At 31.2% G+C, this 18,761-nt stretch overlaps 3 protein-coding genes across 3 annotated transcripts; 2 read left to right on the top strand and 1 right to left on the bottom strand.

The window, feature by feature from the left end:
- The first annotated feature begins 597 nt into the window (after positions 1–597).
- Positions 598–2,802, top strand: LOC141710605 (uncharacterized). The gene is made up of 6 exons (XM_074513174.1): positions 598–730; positions 1,290–1,349; positions 1,745–1,816; positions 1,931–2,006; positions 2,424–2,480; positions 2,568–2,802. Exons 1-6 carry the CDS (start codon positions 697–699, stop codon positions 2,653–2,655), a joined length of 387 nt encoding a protein of 128 aa, XP_074369275.1. The 5' UTR covers positions 598–696; the 3' UTR covers positions 2,656–2,802.
- Positions 2,803–5,156: 2,354 nt separating this feature from the next.
- LOC141711787 (ubiquinone biosynthesis O-methyltransferase, mitochondrial) lies at positions 5,157–12,290 on the bottom strand. Its single transcript, XM_074514467.1, has 9 exons — positions 11,979–12,290; positions 11,413–11,502; positions 10,343–10,421; positions 10,004–10,081; positions 8,835–8,883; positions 7,807–7,856; positions 6,727–6,876; positions 5,599–5,679; positions 5,157–5,479 (listed from the first exon to the last, which is right to left on the bottom strand). Exons 1-9 carry the CDS (start codon positions 12,209–12,211, stop codon positions 5,372–5,374), a joined length of 918 nt encoding a protein of 305 aa, XP_074370568.1. The 5' UTR covers positions 12,212–12,290; the 3' UTR covers positions 5,157–5,371.
- Positions 12,291–14,621: 2,331 nt separating this feature from the next.
- LOC141713913 (uncharacterized) lies at positions 14,622–15,632 on the top strand. The gene has a single exon (XM_074517476.1). It carries the CDS (start codon positions 14,622–14,624, stop codon positions 15,630–15,632), a length of 1,011 nt encoding a protein of 336 aa, XP_074373577.1.
- Positions 15,633–18,761: the final 3,129 nt, after the last annotated feature.

Below are 18,761 nucleotides of genomic sequence, written 5' to 3'. Positions count from 1 at the left end.
AATCAGAAAGTTTAGTGGTAGGTGATGGTGGCGGGCGAAGTTAAATTGAAAATGATGTCGTATCTAGATTCGAGATAAAGTAGTGATTAGAGATGGTGGCAGTAATTTGAAATGGTTGTTGATTGATTATAATGAAAAATGGATAAGGCGATGAAAAGGCGTTTGTTGATGATTCCCGTGTCTACTGACTTAATGAGTTGGGCTATTAGTTGGATTGGGTTGTTAATTAATTATGTTGATTTCTAATTTTAATTATAAGTTAGTTTATATTAGATCAGGCCCAATTGATATTACCATCATCCATATTCAAGCACATTCTCGAATCTTCGACATGGTTCTAAATCCTTCTATATGACTATATATCATCCCCGTACATCAACTATTATTTTTCACTCGATATATTCACACCATCATCGATATTTCTTCTTTTAAACTTCACTCTCAATTTCTCGTAAAATTATGATTCAAATTTTGCATTTACACAGATCGATAGTTCTTCCACCACGTTTTGATTATACCCCAAAGTATCGCCAATAAAATAGTATAAAATCAAAACGAAGTGTTATATTATTCTTAATTTTTGCTCAATTTACTTATCTTTGTGTTATCTATACTTGATTTTCTTACAACTATACCTGCAAGTTGCTTCGCAAGAAGATTATATCGCGATGATTTTCTTCCAACTATACCTACAAAATGCTTCGCAAGAAGATTGTATCGAGATATGCTAGTAAGTTTTTCTTTTATAACTAACACACGCACAAAAATATTTTGCATTTAAGAACGCTCGACATCCCGTAAAAGTAGCGAGAGCGATACCAGTAGATATATACTGTTAAATTGTTCTTCATATTTGATAACTTTAAGATACACATAACGTTGTTAATTTCATCTAAATCGATGGATGCATACTCTTGTTTTATATATATTAGTTGGAACGAAATGAAACATGTTCAGATTTTATATCGATTTGTGTTTTAATTAAAATATGAGTTTTATATGAATCCCATCTAAAATTTTATTATCCAAATTTGAGTTCTGATTTTTTATTTGTATAAAGATTCGGTTAAATCAAGATCATTGTTATATTTGTAATTTAAGTTAAGATTTATATCAACCATAATCATGTTAAAAAATTCAACCTAAAATTTTGACAATATGAATATTTACTCAAAAAATGCATAGATACATTATTATTTATATATTTAATGTGTACAATGATTTTTTTATCACAAAAGTCACTGATCTTTTTCTTTATCCAAATTCATGCACATAATATTTTTTTGCAGAAAATAATGAAGAAAATGCTCCAAAAATATCGAGGCAATTATATCAAAAGGACGATGCTCGTAAGTGTTTTTAGTCTCAAAGAATTTACATACTTCGACTTTTATGTATTAAAAAAATTGTCGCTAATTTGACAAGGTAGAAAAAAAATGTTATAAATTGTGTTATCAAATATAAAGCTACTTATCAAGTGTGGAAGCAAATGTGAATCCTGGATAAAATTGTCATTTGTATAACTAAATTGAATCACATAATATACAATTCATTAATGCATGTATGTACGTTATTGTATGGATCTGTGATGTACGTGTTGTGCGATATGATTTGTAACTAATCCTTCTCTTAGCTTTGTGTTCTTTGACTTTTTACAATCTGTAACTGATATCTTTTATAGACTAGATGTACTCGATGTAATCTTTTAATTATAATATTTGAGTCTGAAAATTCACTTGATCAGAAAAAAGGAGCAGACAAGTTCAATTGTGTACGAAGGTGCCACCTTCAAGCCACAAAAGAAATTGTTACGGAGGTATCACTATCTTTTCATATCACATCTTCGTGTGTTATGATGATGTAGCATGTCTTGCACTTGAAATGTTCTAGTTTTTGCTGATGAATAAAATTTTTTGTGTGATATGAAGAGGTTGGGGGCCTAACACTATAGTTGGAAACTCAAAAAGCAACTTGATGAAGAAATCTAAAGTAGAGTTTCTCAACAGGTATTATTTCTACGAAGTAGTAACCGTGGTTTAGTTGTGAGATAAAATATAACCGTCATGATAGAATTTGACTTCTTTAGATCCTCCTTTTTCTTTTTACTTTCTACTTCTAAGAAATGATCTTTTTCTATTGATTCTTGGTTGAGTAAAACCTGTTCTCTTTTTTAACAGAGGTACATAAGTTATACAAGAAAGATTTAATTTAAAATATACAGTTTGTGTGTATTGCAATTTCTCTTTCTCAAATACAAGTCAGATGCATGAACTTCTGAACAATATAGAACAAAATTTTTGTTATTTAACTGCACGAACTTCTGAACAATATAGAACAAAATTTTTGTTATTTAACTGCACTTGTGTTTTTTATACATGTTTCTGCCATAATGTGTCTAAACTTTATTTGTCATTTTTACCTAGCCCCGAAGTTAAAAATTTGACTGCGCTAAGGAGAAATGTTGTGCAGAAGAACGACAGGTAGAACTCTCAAATTTGCGAGTGTTCAAGTTATTTAGAGCCGCAACATGAATCTTATTAATTGTTTCTTTTGTTTGAATTTTATAGGCCTGTTTGTACAAGGAAGCCCGGAAGCTTTTCTTCTACGGGTTCAACTTCAATTTCCCAAACCTCTAAAACATTTCAAAGGAGATGAAAGAGGAGGTCTGGATAATTTAAGTTGCTTCTTGCTCTGTCTCTTGGTGGGTACATATTAATGTCTGAAGTCATCTTGTAATCTAGCTAATTATAGCCCATCATGTGTTGTAATCAAATTCATGTTCATACTATAGTTTGCAACTTGAAGGATCCGTGATCTTAAAGAAATCATAGATTTTTTTTTTAATTTCTTGCAATACAATTTTGTTCAAATACACTGTTTGATAAAATTTGTCTGTTTATTCTTGGAACTTGAAATTTCCAACACCTGAATACAAAACAAAGATGACCTTTTGAGACTCAAGATTTGCATCAATATATCAATTTGTCCCTGTGTTTCATAAGTGTTCATTTTTGCCCTTGAAAAACGAAATTTTTTAACTTTGGACCAGGAAAAAAATTAAAGAACCGGATAAAAATTTGGTATAGACCGGGCGGTCCAAGGTTAAGAATATATGTTTTTAAAGAACCGGATAAAAAATTGGTATAGACCGGGCGGTACAAGGTTATGAATATATGTTTTCAGTACTTTAGGATAAAAATGAACACTTTTGAACCACATTGGCGGATGGTATATTAATATAAATGTATCATTAAGGTTTAAAAAGTTATTAAACCCGAATTTTATTATCATCTACATAAAAAAAATAGTTATATGTAATAACTTTCTTTTTATTTTAACCGAGACTCAATAATATATATGTAGACACTGGATTTAAATTACTTTGGAATGAAATTTAAGCATACGCAGCAAATATTAGGCAATTATTTCAAATCATATTTGCAATTACAGATTCATATATAAATAAACGTAAAACTATATAAAACAAGATGAAGAAGGTTGTAATAAAACTAGCTACTTTATTAGAAGGAAATACAGAATGTCCTTGGACTAACTGTCCAGCTAACTCAATTTTACATCCAGATAAATCAAAGACTAAAGTACTTGTCAATCTTTTCAAGATGAAAAGAGACTACTACATACTTTATTAAGTAGCTAAGTACGGAATAGAATCTAGTTGGAAGAACAATGCCTATGAACGGAAGAAGAAAAGAAGTGATCATGAAAGCTTCCAATAGTCTTTGCACGGCAATATTTGTCCATCTTTTCAATAGCCGAGCAACAAGCTGAACCTAGCACTTTGAATTTCCGGGTTGAAAATGCTGTTAAGATTTCATTTACGCACTTGTCTGTCTTCTCAAGTGGTAACCAGCATTGGTTGTGTTTATGATGTCTTTTTTTTAAAGATGTTTCTACAGAAGAACTTGCTTCAGACCGAGTTCCCATGCTCTTTCCTGCAAGGTGTGCTGGCGTTGAACCCTGTGGTGGTTTGCCTATGTAGGGTGCTAACCATTTTGGTATCATTCGTGGAGCTTGATCGGGGAGATGTAGACGACCATCGCTGCCAATAAATGGCGCTAACCATTTTGGTGTTTCGGGTGGTGGTGAGGGGGGCTCATGTAGACGACCATCACTTCCAATAAATGGTGCTAACCATGGAGGTATCTTGGGGTTTGAAGGATGTGGAGGGGTGTTTGAAGGACTTGGTGGTGAGGGCTGTTGCGGTGAAGGATTAGAAGGACTTGGTGTTACGGGGATTGGAGGATGGGGAGGGTTAGGCTTAGGGGGAGTTGGAGGAACAAAAGGTTGAAACCCACCGCCACCATCTCCACCGTGATTGTCACCACCACCACCACCAATGGTTATCCATCCGAAAGGAGTCCAAATACGCAACCAACCACCTCCACCATTACTGTTACCGCCACCACCAATGTTGATAGGGAACCCCGAACCTGGCAGGTTATTAGAATCTGCAGGGTTTGTAGATGCTGCTAGTGTAAATGCTCTTTCATCAGACGTGGAAGCAGCATTTCCGTACGTCGAAAATACCCAAAGACAAACAATAAATGCAGAAGCAAGGGAGATGAATCTCCGGTTTGTCACCATAATTTTCTTCACTAAACTGTATGCACAAGAGTAAACTAGCACTCTTATGTGTTGTTATATAACAAACAACTTTAGTTGGCAAAAAAAAAAACAAACTTAATATTTATCCAGAAAGGGTTATCCATATCAGTTGAGAGTCATTCCTCTCTTATTTGGAGGTAGCTCCTCATTCTAAGGCATTGGATTTACTCAAACACAAGTCTGTTACATTCACCAAGAACTTAATTTTATCACGTTGCAAGGTTAATCCTCATGAATTGTACATTTATCTTCAAGTCTGTTACTAACATATCACGGATTAACTTGAGTTCATTGTAGGTTGTTATAATGAACTATGAATAAGAAATATAAGGTTAATATTTTCCCATTTTATAACAAACTTCATGTATATATCTCTTTTTTTCCCAGAACTATCATATACCACCACAACCAAAGTGAATAGACGCCCCCTTAAAAACGAAAGGAATTTGAATATACTAAGAAGATGTATTGTACTTTAAACTTTTCTAATACCCGGATGCTTAATATATTTCTTCGTTTGCAAATCAGTATATTTTCAACTTTTTCTATATCACTGGTATATTACAGTCGTACACTATACAAGACACCTTCAAAAATTTGGCATATTTTCGCTTTGAAGAGTTATTCTTCTTGCTATCTTTTAATTGCAAATAACCAGTCTTACTTCAACAGGAGACTACGTAATACAATAATCTAGGGAAGACTCAAAATAACTCGATTATGAACTAGTGCAGATTGATCGCTCTTATCCGTTAGTTTTGGTACCATATGCAATGAAATTTACACCAATATCGTCCGATAGAGACCACTGGCCACTCAAGGGGTTGTATGCGAAACCAGCCATCTCTTGGATCTGTAAAATATGACCAAAAAGCTATGAACCAAGAGCACTAGCTCAGACATAAAATACATGAAGCATTTTGTACATCAAATGTAGGGCACATTAAAAAATAAATTTATTAATAAACTTACAGATACAGAAGAGCGCTGTAGGATAAGTACTAGTTCTTCTGGAGTAAGAAAGCTGGACCAGTCATGTGTACCCTTCGGAAGCTGCTCAATGTGTAAAAATAGTAAGCACAACATTAATTTTCAGCGTGATAATAGTCTTCAAATTTATATCTATGTAATCGCACAAATAGCAACAAAACATCAGGAAACCCATGCTAATAGTATACAAAAACATCACATATTAATATTAAGGAGAGCTTCAATCACATATTTACTTATCACATCCGTGAACTACCCCAGTACATGAAATCTAATTAATTTTTCCAGCATAATCTTTCAAGCTCCACTCTAAATAACCTTTTCAAATCTAATAAATCAAAATTTAACTGGGAATGATAGCTATAAACCATAGGTTTGACAAAAAGTATCTAATATACCTGAATATTTTTCAATTCAACTCCTTGTTAATATTAATTAGAGAGGAATGAAAAGAAGTCAATAACATTAGCAAAAGCATGGAAGCAGTACAGCTAAGATGAAGAGGTTTGTCGATGAATTTGTAAGAATTAAAATATGCATATTACCAACAAATATATGATGAAAATCCTATATAATATTATACAAACAGTGCTCTATGCGTCTGTCTGTTGGCATGTAAGAAGAAATACTGTGATAGGTCCAATTCTCCTTTCGAGCAAGATTTCTCTCCACAAAAACAAATCAAAAGGGAAAAATAATAATATTTCACATATGACAAGGAAAACATAGATTTCAACCCATTACAAGCTGGTCATACAGCTAAAATCATCAACCATGATTGACAAATAGCACTACCGGTCACATGCTAACCAGAATACTAAGAAATGGCTAGATAACTTGACCATGACCTGTATATTAGTAAGATTATGACGGTGACGTATCAAGGTAAATAGCTTATATAGGTTTATAACATGACATGGACATATTGAGCATTAACATCCGACAAGAAAAATGAAAACGCTGAAGGAAAGAAATCACAGCTCATACGCAAGTAAATATAAATTAAGTATTGTGTAACCAAATAATATAAAAAAGCAGAAACAAGTTTTGTCACCCAGAAGGTAAGTACTATACACAAAGATATGAGCAGGAGCAATGGAATTTTTTTACCCATTGGAGGAGGTACTCTGCCGCAACTATAGCTGTTGCATAGGCTCTCATAGAACGATTGATAGTTGAGATCACAGTAGCTCCCTGAGTAACAGTCAGTGCTGAAAGAGATTTGCAGAATTCAGTAGGATCTGCTACATGTTCAATGACCTAATCAAATACACAGATTAAATAGGGATTCTCACTAATGCAGGAGCATTTAAAAAACTTTTGTTATACAAATATTTATATATAGAGCAGAAAATGGTTCTCAAGTTAAAAATTTTAAAATATAATCCGTCCGTCCCTCCAGGTTCTTTACATTGGGATTTGGGGGACGGGGGATCGTCACGCATTTTAAGGCTCCCGTAAAATATGGTCCCCTAAATAATTTTAAATATTTTTTCTTTTAAATAAAATATAATGTTTAAATTTTTATACAGAGAAAGAAAATTTTAAAAATAAATCATAGAACTATACTTTATAGTAGCCTTAAAAAGCGTGCCAGGCATTAGGAAAAAGTATGTATAGAAATGAGTGGGACGGAGGGAGTAGCAAAAAATAAACCATTCTAATTCTAATATACATTCTGGTCAAGAACAAAAAATACTCTCGAACTGGTGGGGTTGTCCCCAACTTTGAGCAGGAGTGGAATTGAAAAGGAGGCTGGACATTTAACTACTGAACGATGAGTGAAGGCTTAACATAACAATATATATTCATATTTAGACTGCATGATAAAGAAGCATGTCTATGGTTACAATTTGTTTAAAAAACTAGTAACCCTTAACCTAAAGTACAAGGCTGCTAACCTCCTTTAAGTGTATGCTAACAAAACTTATGGTAACAACAATTTTATTTGAAATAAATAAGTCTGAAGTTTGGAATTAAAGTGATAAACTAGAAGTGAGAAGTGTTTGTTGACTGTCTTTCATTTGAAGTCCAATGTTCTAGAGTCTAACAATCGGATGTTGAAACTTTGAACATACAGAATTAAATGTATACTATAAAAAACATATATCTCTGTTGTTTTTTAAATAAAAGAATGGAACAGACATCTACTAAAGTAAAACTATAAAAGGAACTTGTCAACATATATACCTCTAAAGCAAGCACCGCATCAAACTCCCTCTGTTCTTCAACCAGTTTTTCTGTTCAGCGGAACGAACATTGTTTCCAGAATACAAACTCAGAAGGCTATCCATATAAAGTGATATATAGCAACCAGTTACGCAAAACAGTTGGAACTTGCAAGCAATTAATTAAGAATGGTAATGTTTGATAACATTCTAGAGTTCATTGTCAAGTAAATAGATGCACAAGGCAAACAAACAGAGAACAGTATTTGCATCCGAAGGGAAAAATATAATATACACATTGCTATTTTTATTATTATAATTATTACTTTATTAGAAAGAATAAGATTCTTTCAGTCAACTCAACAACAAAAATATTTAGTTGTTACTGGCTAGAAATAAATTATAGGCGGGGGGAGGAGAAATCATCATAAAGAAAAGCTTGTTGCGAAATAGGATAAGAAATAGTCTATTCACAAGAGTGAAGGGACTCCTTTAGCCAGCCAGCAGCCTAGTGTTGGTGGTGGAAGGGAAAACAAAAGCCTTATTTTTCAAAAAGGAGCAAAGATGATGTAGATTAAGTTTAACTAAAAAATGTCAAAGGAAACCAAACAATAACAAATGACACCTACTTCCAACGCATCACAGTTCTCTATCAGTCTCGATATACTGAACTGTACTAGACAAAGTAATGAGAAAGGGCATACAGAGACCGAAAGTTCATCTATACCCAAGCTCATGAAACCGACATAGAATACATAAACTCGAGGGGAGAAAGCTTCAGGTTGTATATATATGGATTTAGAGTCAAAATTTTATATATTAACATAAATATTAAGATAAAAACCAGCAACAATCATGAACACCTATTGTTAAATTTAAAATACTATTACTGAATGGTTATGGTGTGTAACTCTCACAATAGGCACCAAAAACTCCTTGACATGAGTCTGTAAACTGAACCTTGAACGGATAAGTAAAGTGTGTAACATTTATAACTATATAAAGTAAATCAACCAAGTACGAGCAGTTTATAAAGTTCAGGTTCTGTACCAGCTGTTGTGCAACGATATTCAATTGATGCAGTTACAGGATCCAAATCCTGGCCATATTCAAAGTAATAGTACGCAAAATATTAGTGCTCTAATGATAAAAAGATAGGCTGTTTATCATCTATTACACTAAAAGTAATACATTAGGAACATCAGCATCACCAGTCACAAAGTAAAGTTTCTAGGTAATAATCTATCATGAAAGAAATTGTTTTTAAGAAAATACAGCAAGTAAAGCTTTTACAAATATAAGCATATAGAAATGTCAGAATCTTTCTTTTCAAAAAGAAATTAAGATTAATAGCATTTGAAAGCCACTTGGGTCAGAAAAAATTAGCGTGATACGTGAGCAAATATATAGACGTTGGAAAGGAGAATAAAAGTGAATAAGGGGAACAAAGGAATACGTGGCATCACATTTGGGTGAGAAACAAGAGAGTATAAAAACAGCTTAAATGCTCAGTTCTAATTCTAATATATATTAAAGAAAAGATACCTAATTATTTCATAGGTAGAAGACTTAAAATTACTTATCCAACATCAAAGACGAAGTTTATCAAGCAATGTACATGGACTCGGATACGGGGTGCGGATCCAAGTGTCAAACTCTTTTAAAAAATTAGGATTTGTGGATATGGATCCAAAGTCGGATATGGATCCAAAATCGGACACGGGTTTGGGAATTCGGCATATAATATTCTCATAAGCAAAATTATACCTACTTTTTATACATTAACTTTGTACATTCGTGTCTTCTACCACATAAAGTAAACATTTACATAATTGTTTATGTCATATATATAATTTTAATCAAATGGATAACATGAAAATAGTAATCTATTGACATCCCTCCCTAGAAATAAGAGAATTAAGTTGTTGTGAGACCCTTTAAATTATTTTGAACTAGATTTCTTTAGGTCAAAATGTCCGGTTTTCATATGAAGGATCCGACTCAGATCCCATACCCACACCCATGTCATGTCCGATGGACAAGGGTATGAGGGCAAAATTGAAGAGTCCGGGTAACTTAGCATGCAAGAAGTATGTACTCACGAACGAAAGGTTAATATTTTGATGAGACCACAGTTTATGGAAACTTGCAAGTGAGCTAAACAGCATAAAACGAAAAACATATATCTATTCATGATCTGTATTAGGTAGTAAGTATACCGCATGGAGGCGTGCAATGGTAATATTCTTGTCCACAGCATCAACTCCTGTCACAGCAGCTCCCATGCGAGCCAAAGGCTAAATGAGAAGAAACAAAAAGTTAAAAGACATTTGAGTATGACGGAATATATATAAATTATAATTTCTTGATTAAAAGACATGACAAGTTTCCTTAACAATAAAAATATCGGTTATTTATTATGCGAAGAATTTAATTGGAACAATGATATACAATTTGTTCTGGTTGCACTATACACAGAAGTGATAGAAAGCAAGCAACTAAGTAAGGTTAATCGAACCAAAAGTAGTGAACTGCCTAAAAATTAAAATTTGATATACCTCAGATAGAATACCACCCCCACAACCAACATCCACAAATTTTAATCCTTCAAAAGGCCTTGCAGTGTTTGGATCCTTACTGAAACAATAATTAGTATCAGGACCAATGCAACAGATATCAAACAGGGTACCATAACAAAAACAACGAAATATTTACCGATTATGTTGACTACATTACCCTAATGTACAAAAAATCACATACAACCATAGATATTATATTTGTATGTATTACTGAATTTGTTTAAGCATTTAAATATGCTTTGATTAAAATATAAGAGATCCGCAAAGATTGTCAAACATATCACCAGGACTATGCTACGGATAAGGCAAAAGAGGGTAAAGATGCAACAATGCAGAAAGCGGGTGAATAAAAGGTACTAGACATTGTTGGCATGGCCCTACTAGTCGCAACTACTTGATTAGTCAGTTTGAGAGGGTCGACTAGATTAGCCGACTTGCAATTTCCCGAATAATCGTTCGACTTGGGCCGACTGGTGCAAAAATTAAAATGAAAAAAACAGAAGAATTTTCTAAATTCCTACTCGATATCTACAACATGCATCATGCTAATTTCAACAACATGCTTTTGCTGTGTTTGGTGTTTTTTGTGCAATTATACAGATTTCTAGAATCTGTGATTTAGTGGCTCATTGTTAGGATAGTAGGTTAGTCGGAGAGCTGGAGATTTTCTTTGGTAGTTTTACCAATATATGTTTCTCGTGGTTTTCTCAGCTTTTGTCTTTCATAGTCTTAGTTTAGTTTGGTTGGTGTCTTGTTCTTGTTCATTCCCTTTGGAGGTAATTCCAACAGAATTTTTTAAAAGGAGTCCTCCATGGTACCTATTATTTTGATTAATATAGTTTGATGGGGAGTCCCCATTTACCCAAAAAAAATATATTAGTACAAGACCAGGTAACACAATTTGAGCCACATATAATAACTGAGTAAGAAGTAGACATATATCATTCACAACTCTTTTTCTATCTCTTTATTAACTAAATCTCACTCAAGAATAATTAACAGAATTATTTTTCAATAAACAAAACAAAAACTGAGACTAGGCAACGAACCCGAAATGACGACAAAGAGTAGAGCGGATGAAAGCAAGACGTGTAGGATTCATGATGTGTAACGGCCTAAACGGTCCATCAGCATCCCACCTAATCATCATTATCATAATAACAAAAGTCAACATAATGTACAATCGAATTATGCACGGGCTGAAGTCTAAAACAAATAATATAGCAACTAGGATATACTTAATTGTATATTTCAGTGGAGATATATTGTATAAATGTTTGCTACAAATCCCATCATATAATACAAACTCTCCGGAAAAGTCAATACTAGATACTCGATATAGATACTGACTACTGTGCAAATATAATTAACTACATCAGAATTCTAAGACTCGAAATCTGCATTGCTCAGCTGCTTTCATTCTAAAGTAACACTAAGCCTATATATTCGATATCATTCTCGTCTACTGAGCATTACATACCCTTTAATTTTTTTTCTTCATTCAAAACACGTTTCTCATAAACATTCTATCAAACAGCTTATCTGCACTTTAGAGCTACCATATTAATTTATTACCACAATTCAAATTATAAATAAATTACTGTTATTTATATACCAGGAATCAGCAATGGCGGAGAATTTGACGAGTTCAGTTTGATTTAAAGAAGAGATTGAAGAAGAAGCTGATGTGGATTTGATATTGTTTTGATCATTCGAGTAAGGTCTCGATTGAAAAAGCCTACTCGTTTGCAAAGCTCTTAGAGGACAGCTTCGGGTCGGGGCGAGGGGGGTGTGGGTACTGCATATGATTCGGATTCGGGTCAGGAGCTTTGATGATGCCGACGCCATTAACGGAGAAGAGAAACGGTTTACAGCCAACGAGCTCTTTAAAAGAGGTCTCAAGTGGAAAAATAAGAGCAAGATACTACATTTTAAAAACTTATATTCTATTTTATTTTATAATTCTCCTATCTTTCCTCTCTTTTTCCTATCTTTCCTCACTTTTAATAACCAATTACTCTTAACTTATATTTTAGAGTTAATTATATTTTACAACCCCCACTTTTCATTTAAAATTAAAATAGTATACCTATTTTACAAAATACAGTTTGCAATCCTTAATTTTCAATATCAACTACAACATGCATCACTTGCAGTTATAAAATTGAAATTAAGATGTTAATATTAATAACTAAAATTTTAAATTAATTAAAATATTTATTTTAATGCATTTTTTACATGAAAAAAATTATAACTATTTTCTATTAGTAATATTTTAAACTAATCATATTGTTAAATACTCAAAATATATTTATTAAGCAAAATATATGTTTATATATATAATCATAAAGTTTCTAAATATATCTATATTTTAAAAATTTAAAAATTATACTGAGTAATAAAATAATTGACATTAATATTATTTTTATAATTTAAAATTCTAAATTTTAGTTTAATTTAAAATAATTTAAAATTATTATTTAAATATTTTGCTGGACAATTTTACCCTACACAATATAAATATTTTTAACAAAATAGTTAAATGGATACATATTGTATTTGATGTCTAAAATTAGGGGTTGTAAACTGTATTTTTGAAATTAAATATATAATTTTGTTATTTAATGAAAGATAGGGGTTGCAAAATGCAATTAACTCTATATTTTATTACTCTCTGTTTTGTTTTCCGTTTTGTTTTACACGACGTTCTAGGATTTTGACCAAGATTAAGGAACCTCGTTAATACTGATAGTATACTTATTTTACTCATTAATCTTGATTTACTCTTTTTACTATCCGTGCATAATAAATATACTAGCACTAGTTTTTAGTGAAAATTTATCAACAGCTTTTCATTATCTTATGTACACCTTTTCACTTATTTAAAATATTGATTCCCTCTAAAATTTCAATACTTCTCCTCTTATTTAAAATTTTGATTACCTCTAAAATTTTTAATTTAACTTTAAAATTTTCAAGTATCCCTCCATTTTTTCACGATACAATGTGTATATAGACGTGTGTCGTTGTACTTAAAAGTGACAAACAAACATGTGTAAAAAACACAAGAAGAAAAATCATATCACATACAGAATATGAATACCAGCTATAATTTTGATCTTAACGTACAACAAGTTTATGGGAAGATGAAGAATGGAGTTCAAGAAACACATCCCCAAAGATTGAAAGTTCTAAATTTACAGCACCACCGTTATTTCATGTGAATTAGGTTATGTTTTTGTTAAGATACATTGTATGGGTTGTTTATTGCATTAATAACTTAAACACTGATGCACCAACATACAAGGCACTTTAACTTTTTATTTTGTTTTAAATTTGAAAATTTATTTTGCACATTAGATTCACATTGTTTACTTAATTAAAATTTTAAATTATAGAAAAGGTGATGTAGATATGTTTCTAATTACAACACTAAAAAATAAATTTAGATATATTTCTAATTACTACACTAAAAAAATAAACTTTAAAATTTATCTTGCACATTTGAATTATATTATTTACTTGAGTTTTAAATTATAAGAAAGGTGACATAGATATATTTCTAACTACTACAATTAAAAGAATAAATTTAGATTTATAAATGATTTTTTATTTTGTTTTAGATTTGAGAACTTGTCTTGAACATTAGAATTAATTTTTATTTTGTTTTAAATTTGAAAACTTGTTTTGCATATTAGATTCACATTAGATTAACATTGTTTACTTGAAAATATTTACTAATGTAATTGTTACAGGTACAAATGATTTTACAAATGAAGAATTTACGTCCAGAGATCACAATGAGGAGGATGACTCAATTATATTTGATACAAGCGAACTTTCTGAGAGTAACAATTTATCAATTTTCTTATATATTTTTAAATTAGTCCCTTTTTAATGATTTTGCAAGGTATTTAATTATTTTTATACTTATTTTCAGGTGAGAATGAAACCACAAATCAAGGAATAAAAGTGAAAAAAAAGAAAAGTGTTTACTAATGATATGAGACGGGCTATTTATGCAAGTTTATTAGAGAAAAGCGTGAATGGAAAACTTAAAAAGTACACCACCAGGAATGTTGCTACACTATTTTCAGTCTCGATGCGCACTGTTCAAAGAATTTGGAAACGATCAAAGGAGAATATTATCAATGGACTTGTTAACGTATCTCATCGTAAGACTAAAAATTATGGGTGTAAGCGAATAGAAATTGATGTTGAACAATTTCGTAATATACCACTTCGAAAATGAACAACTATGCGTGCTGCAACAAGTGCTATGAAAGTTAGTCCATCACTAATTTATCGCAACTTCAAGAGTGGAAAACTTAAAAGACATATTTGTCCACTAAAGCCTCTGCTAACGGATGAGAATAAAAAAGCCCGGGTACAATTTTGTTTGTCTATACTCGAAGAAGACCGTTTACCACATGATCCAACATTTAAGAACATGTACAATATGGTTCACTTTGATGAGAAGTGGTTTAACATGACAAGAAAAAATGAGAAATTTTATTTTTTATCAGATGAGGAGGAGCCCTACCAGACATGCAAGAGTAACAATTTCGTGACAAAAGTAATATTTTTTGCTGGTATAGCTCGTCCACGCTTTGATGATGAAGGTAACGAAACATTTTCAGAAAAAATTGGCATATTCCCATTTGTTACAAGAGTGTCAGCAAAAAGGAGTAGTGTAAATCGAGCTGCGGGAATAATTGAGACAAAAGCTATGACATCAGTAAAAAGAGACACAGTAAGACCAGTTATTATTAACAATGTGGTACCAGTTATCCTAGATAAATGTCCAAGGGATGATGTTATGGCCACCATTGTTATTCGACAAGATAATGCCAAAACACACATCGATCCCAATGATAGAGAGTTCCGTGAGACAATACAACAAAGCGGCTTTAACATTCAAATAAGATGTCAACCACCAAATTCTCCAGATTTATTAAATGTGCTAGACCTTGGCTTTTGTAGGGCCATTGATTCTTTAAAGTATCAGGAAGCTCCGAGAACAACTGAAGAGGTTCTTATTGTACTTGAAAAAGCTTATGAAACTTTTTCAAGTAAATCATCTAATAATATTTTTTTAACTCTACAATCATGCATGAAGGCTATAATGGAGGTGAGGGGTGGCAACAATTATAAAATTCCACACATGAAGAAATCTGTTTTGGAGAGATCTGGGGAATTACCTATTCAGCTAAAATGTGATGTACAATTATATAAAGATGTGATAATGGATATGATATTTGAAATGTAATCAATCTTTTTTATAAATTGTAGTTTTCATTTTTAATACTTTTATTAATTGTTTTGTTATCTTTGTTAGTTTTAAAAATGAATGTCTCGTTATGTTTGTTAAATAGAATTGACTTATATTGATTTTGACGTTATAAAATAAAAAGTGAGTTAATGAAAAAAAATCAAGTTTTCTCAAATATAATTTAATTTTGAGATTAACTTATTACTAAATCAAGTTTTCTTTAACACAAATATTGTAATAAAAAAATTTGTTACGTAGATATAAAAACTATAAAGATATATATAAATAAAGGCTAATATATTAATATGAATAAAATATTTACAGTGATATATTTATATAAAAAATAGACACACATATATTCAATACTTAATAAAATGATTTTTTACATAAATGTTTATTTTGCAAAAAGATATCAATTTAAAATGATTTATTACATATTTTGTAAGTAAAGTTAATATGTATTTTTTTCTTATGTATCACCAATTAATTATATTTTACTTTCTCTTTTACACAAATTAACTATTCACAATTTACAAATGTTTATAGAAATGAATGAGAGAAAAATATATTGTTACTAAGATAAATAAAAAATAAAAAAGTTCATTAATCTAGACATTTCAAATACAATCTCACAAACTTTATTCTTCTGGAGTCTTGTTAAGATCAAATGGCTTCATGTTTAGATCCAGTTTCTGACACTTGTTTTCTCCTTTCTTGTGGCATGAAGTATATATAAATCTTGAATCAACATTAACATCTTCGTGTAAAGGAACATACACTTGGAAAATATATCTGGGACATTTCAAATACAATCTCATGTATATTTTGTGCTTCTACAGCTTTGTTAAGATCAAATGGCTCTGGTTGACACTTGTTTTCTCCTTTCTTGTAGCATGAAGCATCTCCATTAACATCTTCATGTAATTAAAAAAACATACACTAGGTGTATATATAGCTGACATCATTATTACTTCTTCACGGATAGCCTTACTAGTAGTAGAATTTTTTCTTTACTATAAGATCTTTTTTTTCTTCATTTTTGATGATTGTGCATTTATAAAAAATCATATTTTCCATAATAATATATAGAATATATACTAATGTTTTAAGAGAAAAAAATTGATGTAGAAGAAGAGATGGAGTAGAAGAAAATAGTACTACATGATTATGTAAAAATAATGTTCATGTATTGTTATTCCCTAACAATACAACAAGAATTACAGAAGGGGGGTTGAATATAATTTTGGCTACTTTTTCAAATTTAAAGAATGTTCTAACTTGATAAATATAACAGTGTTTGATTAGCAATGGTGCGGAATAAAAGAGTGATAGATTTCAAAATACTAAGTAATAAAAATACAAGCTTTTAAAACTTTCTGGTGGATTTGAAAGTATCCACCAGATATATATATATATATATATATATATATCAAATTGAGAACTCTGTGAAATTTTGAATAGCTCACAACTGCTTACAAGTTTGAACAACTAAACTACAGAGAAATGCTTACTGAATACAGCTTGATATGTTTCTCTGAAAATAAGCTTGCTTGGTTAATTGTTCTACTTGTTTCACTTGGTTTATATATTACCAAGTTTATATGATAATAAGACAAGATAATAAAATAAAACATATCTAGTCTAACTCCATGCTGCTTCACTACTCTATTCCAGCATCTTGAATATCTTCACAATTGTATGGAAATGATAATGCTTCTTTGTTCTCGGAATCCTGCTTAACAGGTTGTCACATTCCTTTTGCAAACACCCAACGGATGTGACTGTGTTATCACTGTCAACAGCTATTTGAATTTGATTATCCGTCAGGACATTGTTGATCATCTGTCGGGAGCTTTTGTTGATCATCCGTCGGAAGTCTTTGTGAACCATCCGTCAGGAGCCTTTTCTGTCACTTGACTCCATTTTATTTATAAATAATTACAAGACATCTTATATTTACAATTAGTCACCCTATTTTGTATATCAACTAGTAGTCAACATGACTCATATACTCCTACAGAATCTACACAGTGTTGCTTGCAGAAATGTGCTACAGAACTTATTTGTTACATAAGCTACTCACTCGATGGATGTTAATCTGTCATCCGTCGGGACTGTAAACTTCATCTGTCGGGACTATATTAGATCATCCGTCGAGTGCTACAAAATTCACTAAGTTAAATCTATTAAGATGTTTAAAGATTAAATGTAAAACACTAAAATGAGACGTTTAGTGTGCATGGATGCGAGAAAAACAAAAACAGTAAATAAGAGTGATCATGGAAAAAAGTCACCTACACTTGGAAAGCGAGAACGACCTATATTTTGAAACAAATACAAAACTTTAAAACGTCCTATAAAATAAAACGTAGGGAGTCTAAAATAATTTAATTATCCATTTTTTTCTCTATTTTGTATTATATTCATATTAAAAAATATATTTTAATATTAAAATATAGTTTAAAGAATGAATATAAAAAGTGTTGTTGGAGGTGAACGCACGTTAAGTTGTTAAAAGTCAAGATTTTATAATATATTTGAATAGTGGCTTAAGAGACTACTGAGCATCTCCTCTCTTTTAAGAGCAACTACTAACTCTTAATTTATATTTTATTAATAAAATTTCAATATTCACCAATTATTGCATAATAAAAAGCTAATATGAAGAGTATTGTTACAGTTTGGCACATGGACCTGTTTAATAACCTGCCAAGAGACACTTTTTTAATATTATTTTGAAGAATAAGTCAAGAGACTATTGGAGATACTCTTATATTTGAGTAGGAACGGTCTTTTTACTCACCCTGCGCCTATCTGATCCGATATGATCCGATCCGAGCCTCGAACCAGTCGGAAAAATTTTCAGTTTCGTACTGGAGAACGAGAAAAATTATAAAAAAAATCGGGATTTGAAACGGAGTCGGGATTAGGGTATTCCCTCCTCGTTCCCCGATCCCGAATATTATATCTAATATAAATAAATTATAATTTATATGTGTTAATTAAAATATATATGAATAAATATAATGTATATAAATTATATATTATAATTTTTTTATTATATTATTTTTTATCATAAAACATAATTTAACAAAAATTATTTTAATACTATAATTTATTATAAAT

This window comes from Apium graveolens, chromosome 3 (assembly GCF_009905375.1).
Source record: "Apium graveolens cultivar Ventura chromosome 3, ASM990537v1, whole genome shotgun sequence".
NCBI lineage: Eukaryota > Viridiplantae > Streptophyta > Magnoliopsida > Apiales > Apiaceae > Apium > Apium graveolens.
This window is presented reverse-complemented; position numbering and strand designations above follow the sequence as displayed.

Excerpts from the sequence above, each read along its gene's own strand:
- LOC141713913 (XM_074517476.1), top strand. The coding sequence starts at position 14,622 with ATGCGTGCTGCAACAAGTGCTATGAAAGTTAGTCCATCACTAATTTAT.
- LOC141710605 (XM_074513174.1), top strand. The coding sequence starts at position 697 with ATGCTTCGCAAGAAGATTGTATCGAGATATGCTA. Across the intron at positions 731-1,289 it reads GATTGTATCGAGATATGCTA|AAAATAATGAAGAAAATGCT; the intron begins GTAAGTTTTTCT and ends ATTTTTTTGCAG. Across the intron at positions 2,007-2,423 it reads AAAGTAGAGTTTCTCAACAG|CCCCGAAGTTAAAAATTTGA; the intron begins GTATTATTTCTA and ends ATTTTTACCTAG.
- LOC141711787 (XM_074514467.1), bottom strand. The coding sequence starts at position 12,211 with ATGGCGTCGGCATCATCAAAGCTCCTGACCCGAATCCGAATCATATGC. Across the intron at positions 11,503-11,978 it reads TCCGCCATTGCTGATTCCTG|GTGGGATGCTGATGGACCGT; the intron begins GTATATAAATAA and ends AATGATGATTAG. Across the intron at positions 5,480-5,598 it reads TACAGCGCTCTTCTGTATCT|ATCCAAGAGATGGCTGGTTT; the intron begins GTAAGTTTATTA and ends CATATTTTACAG.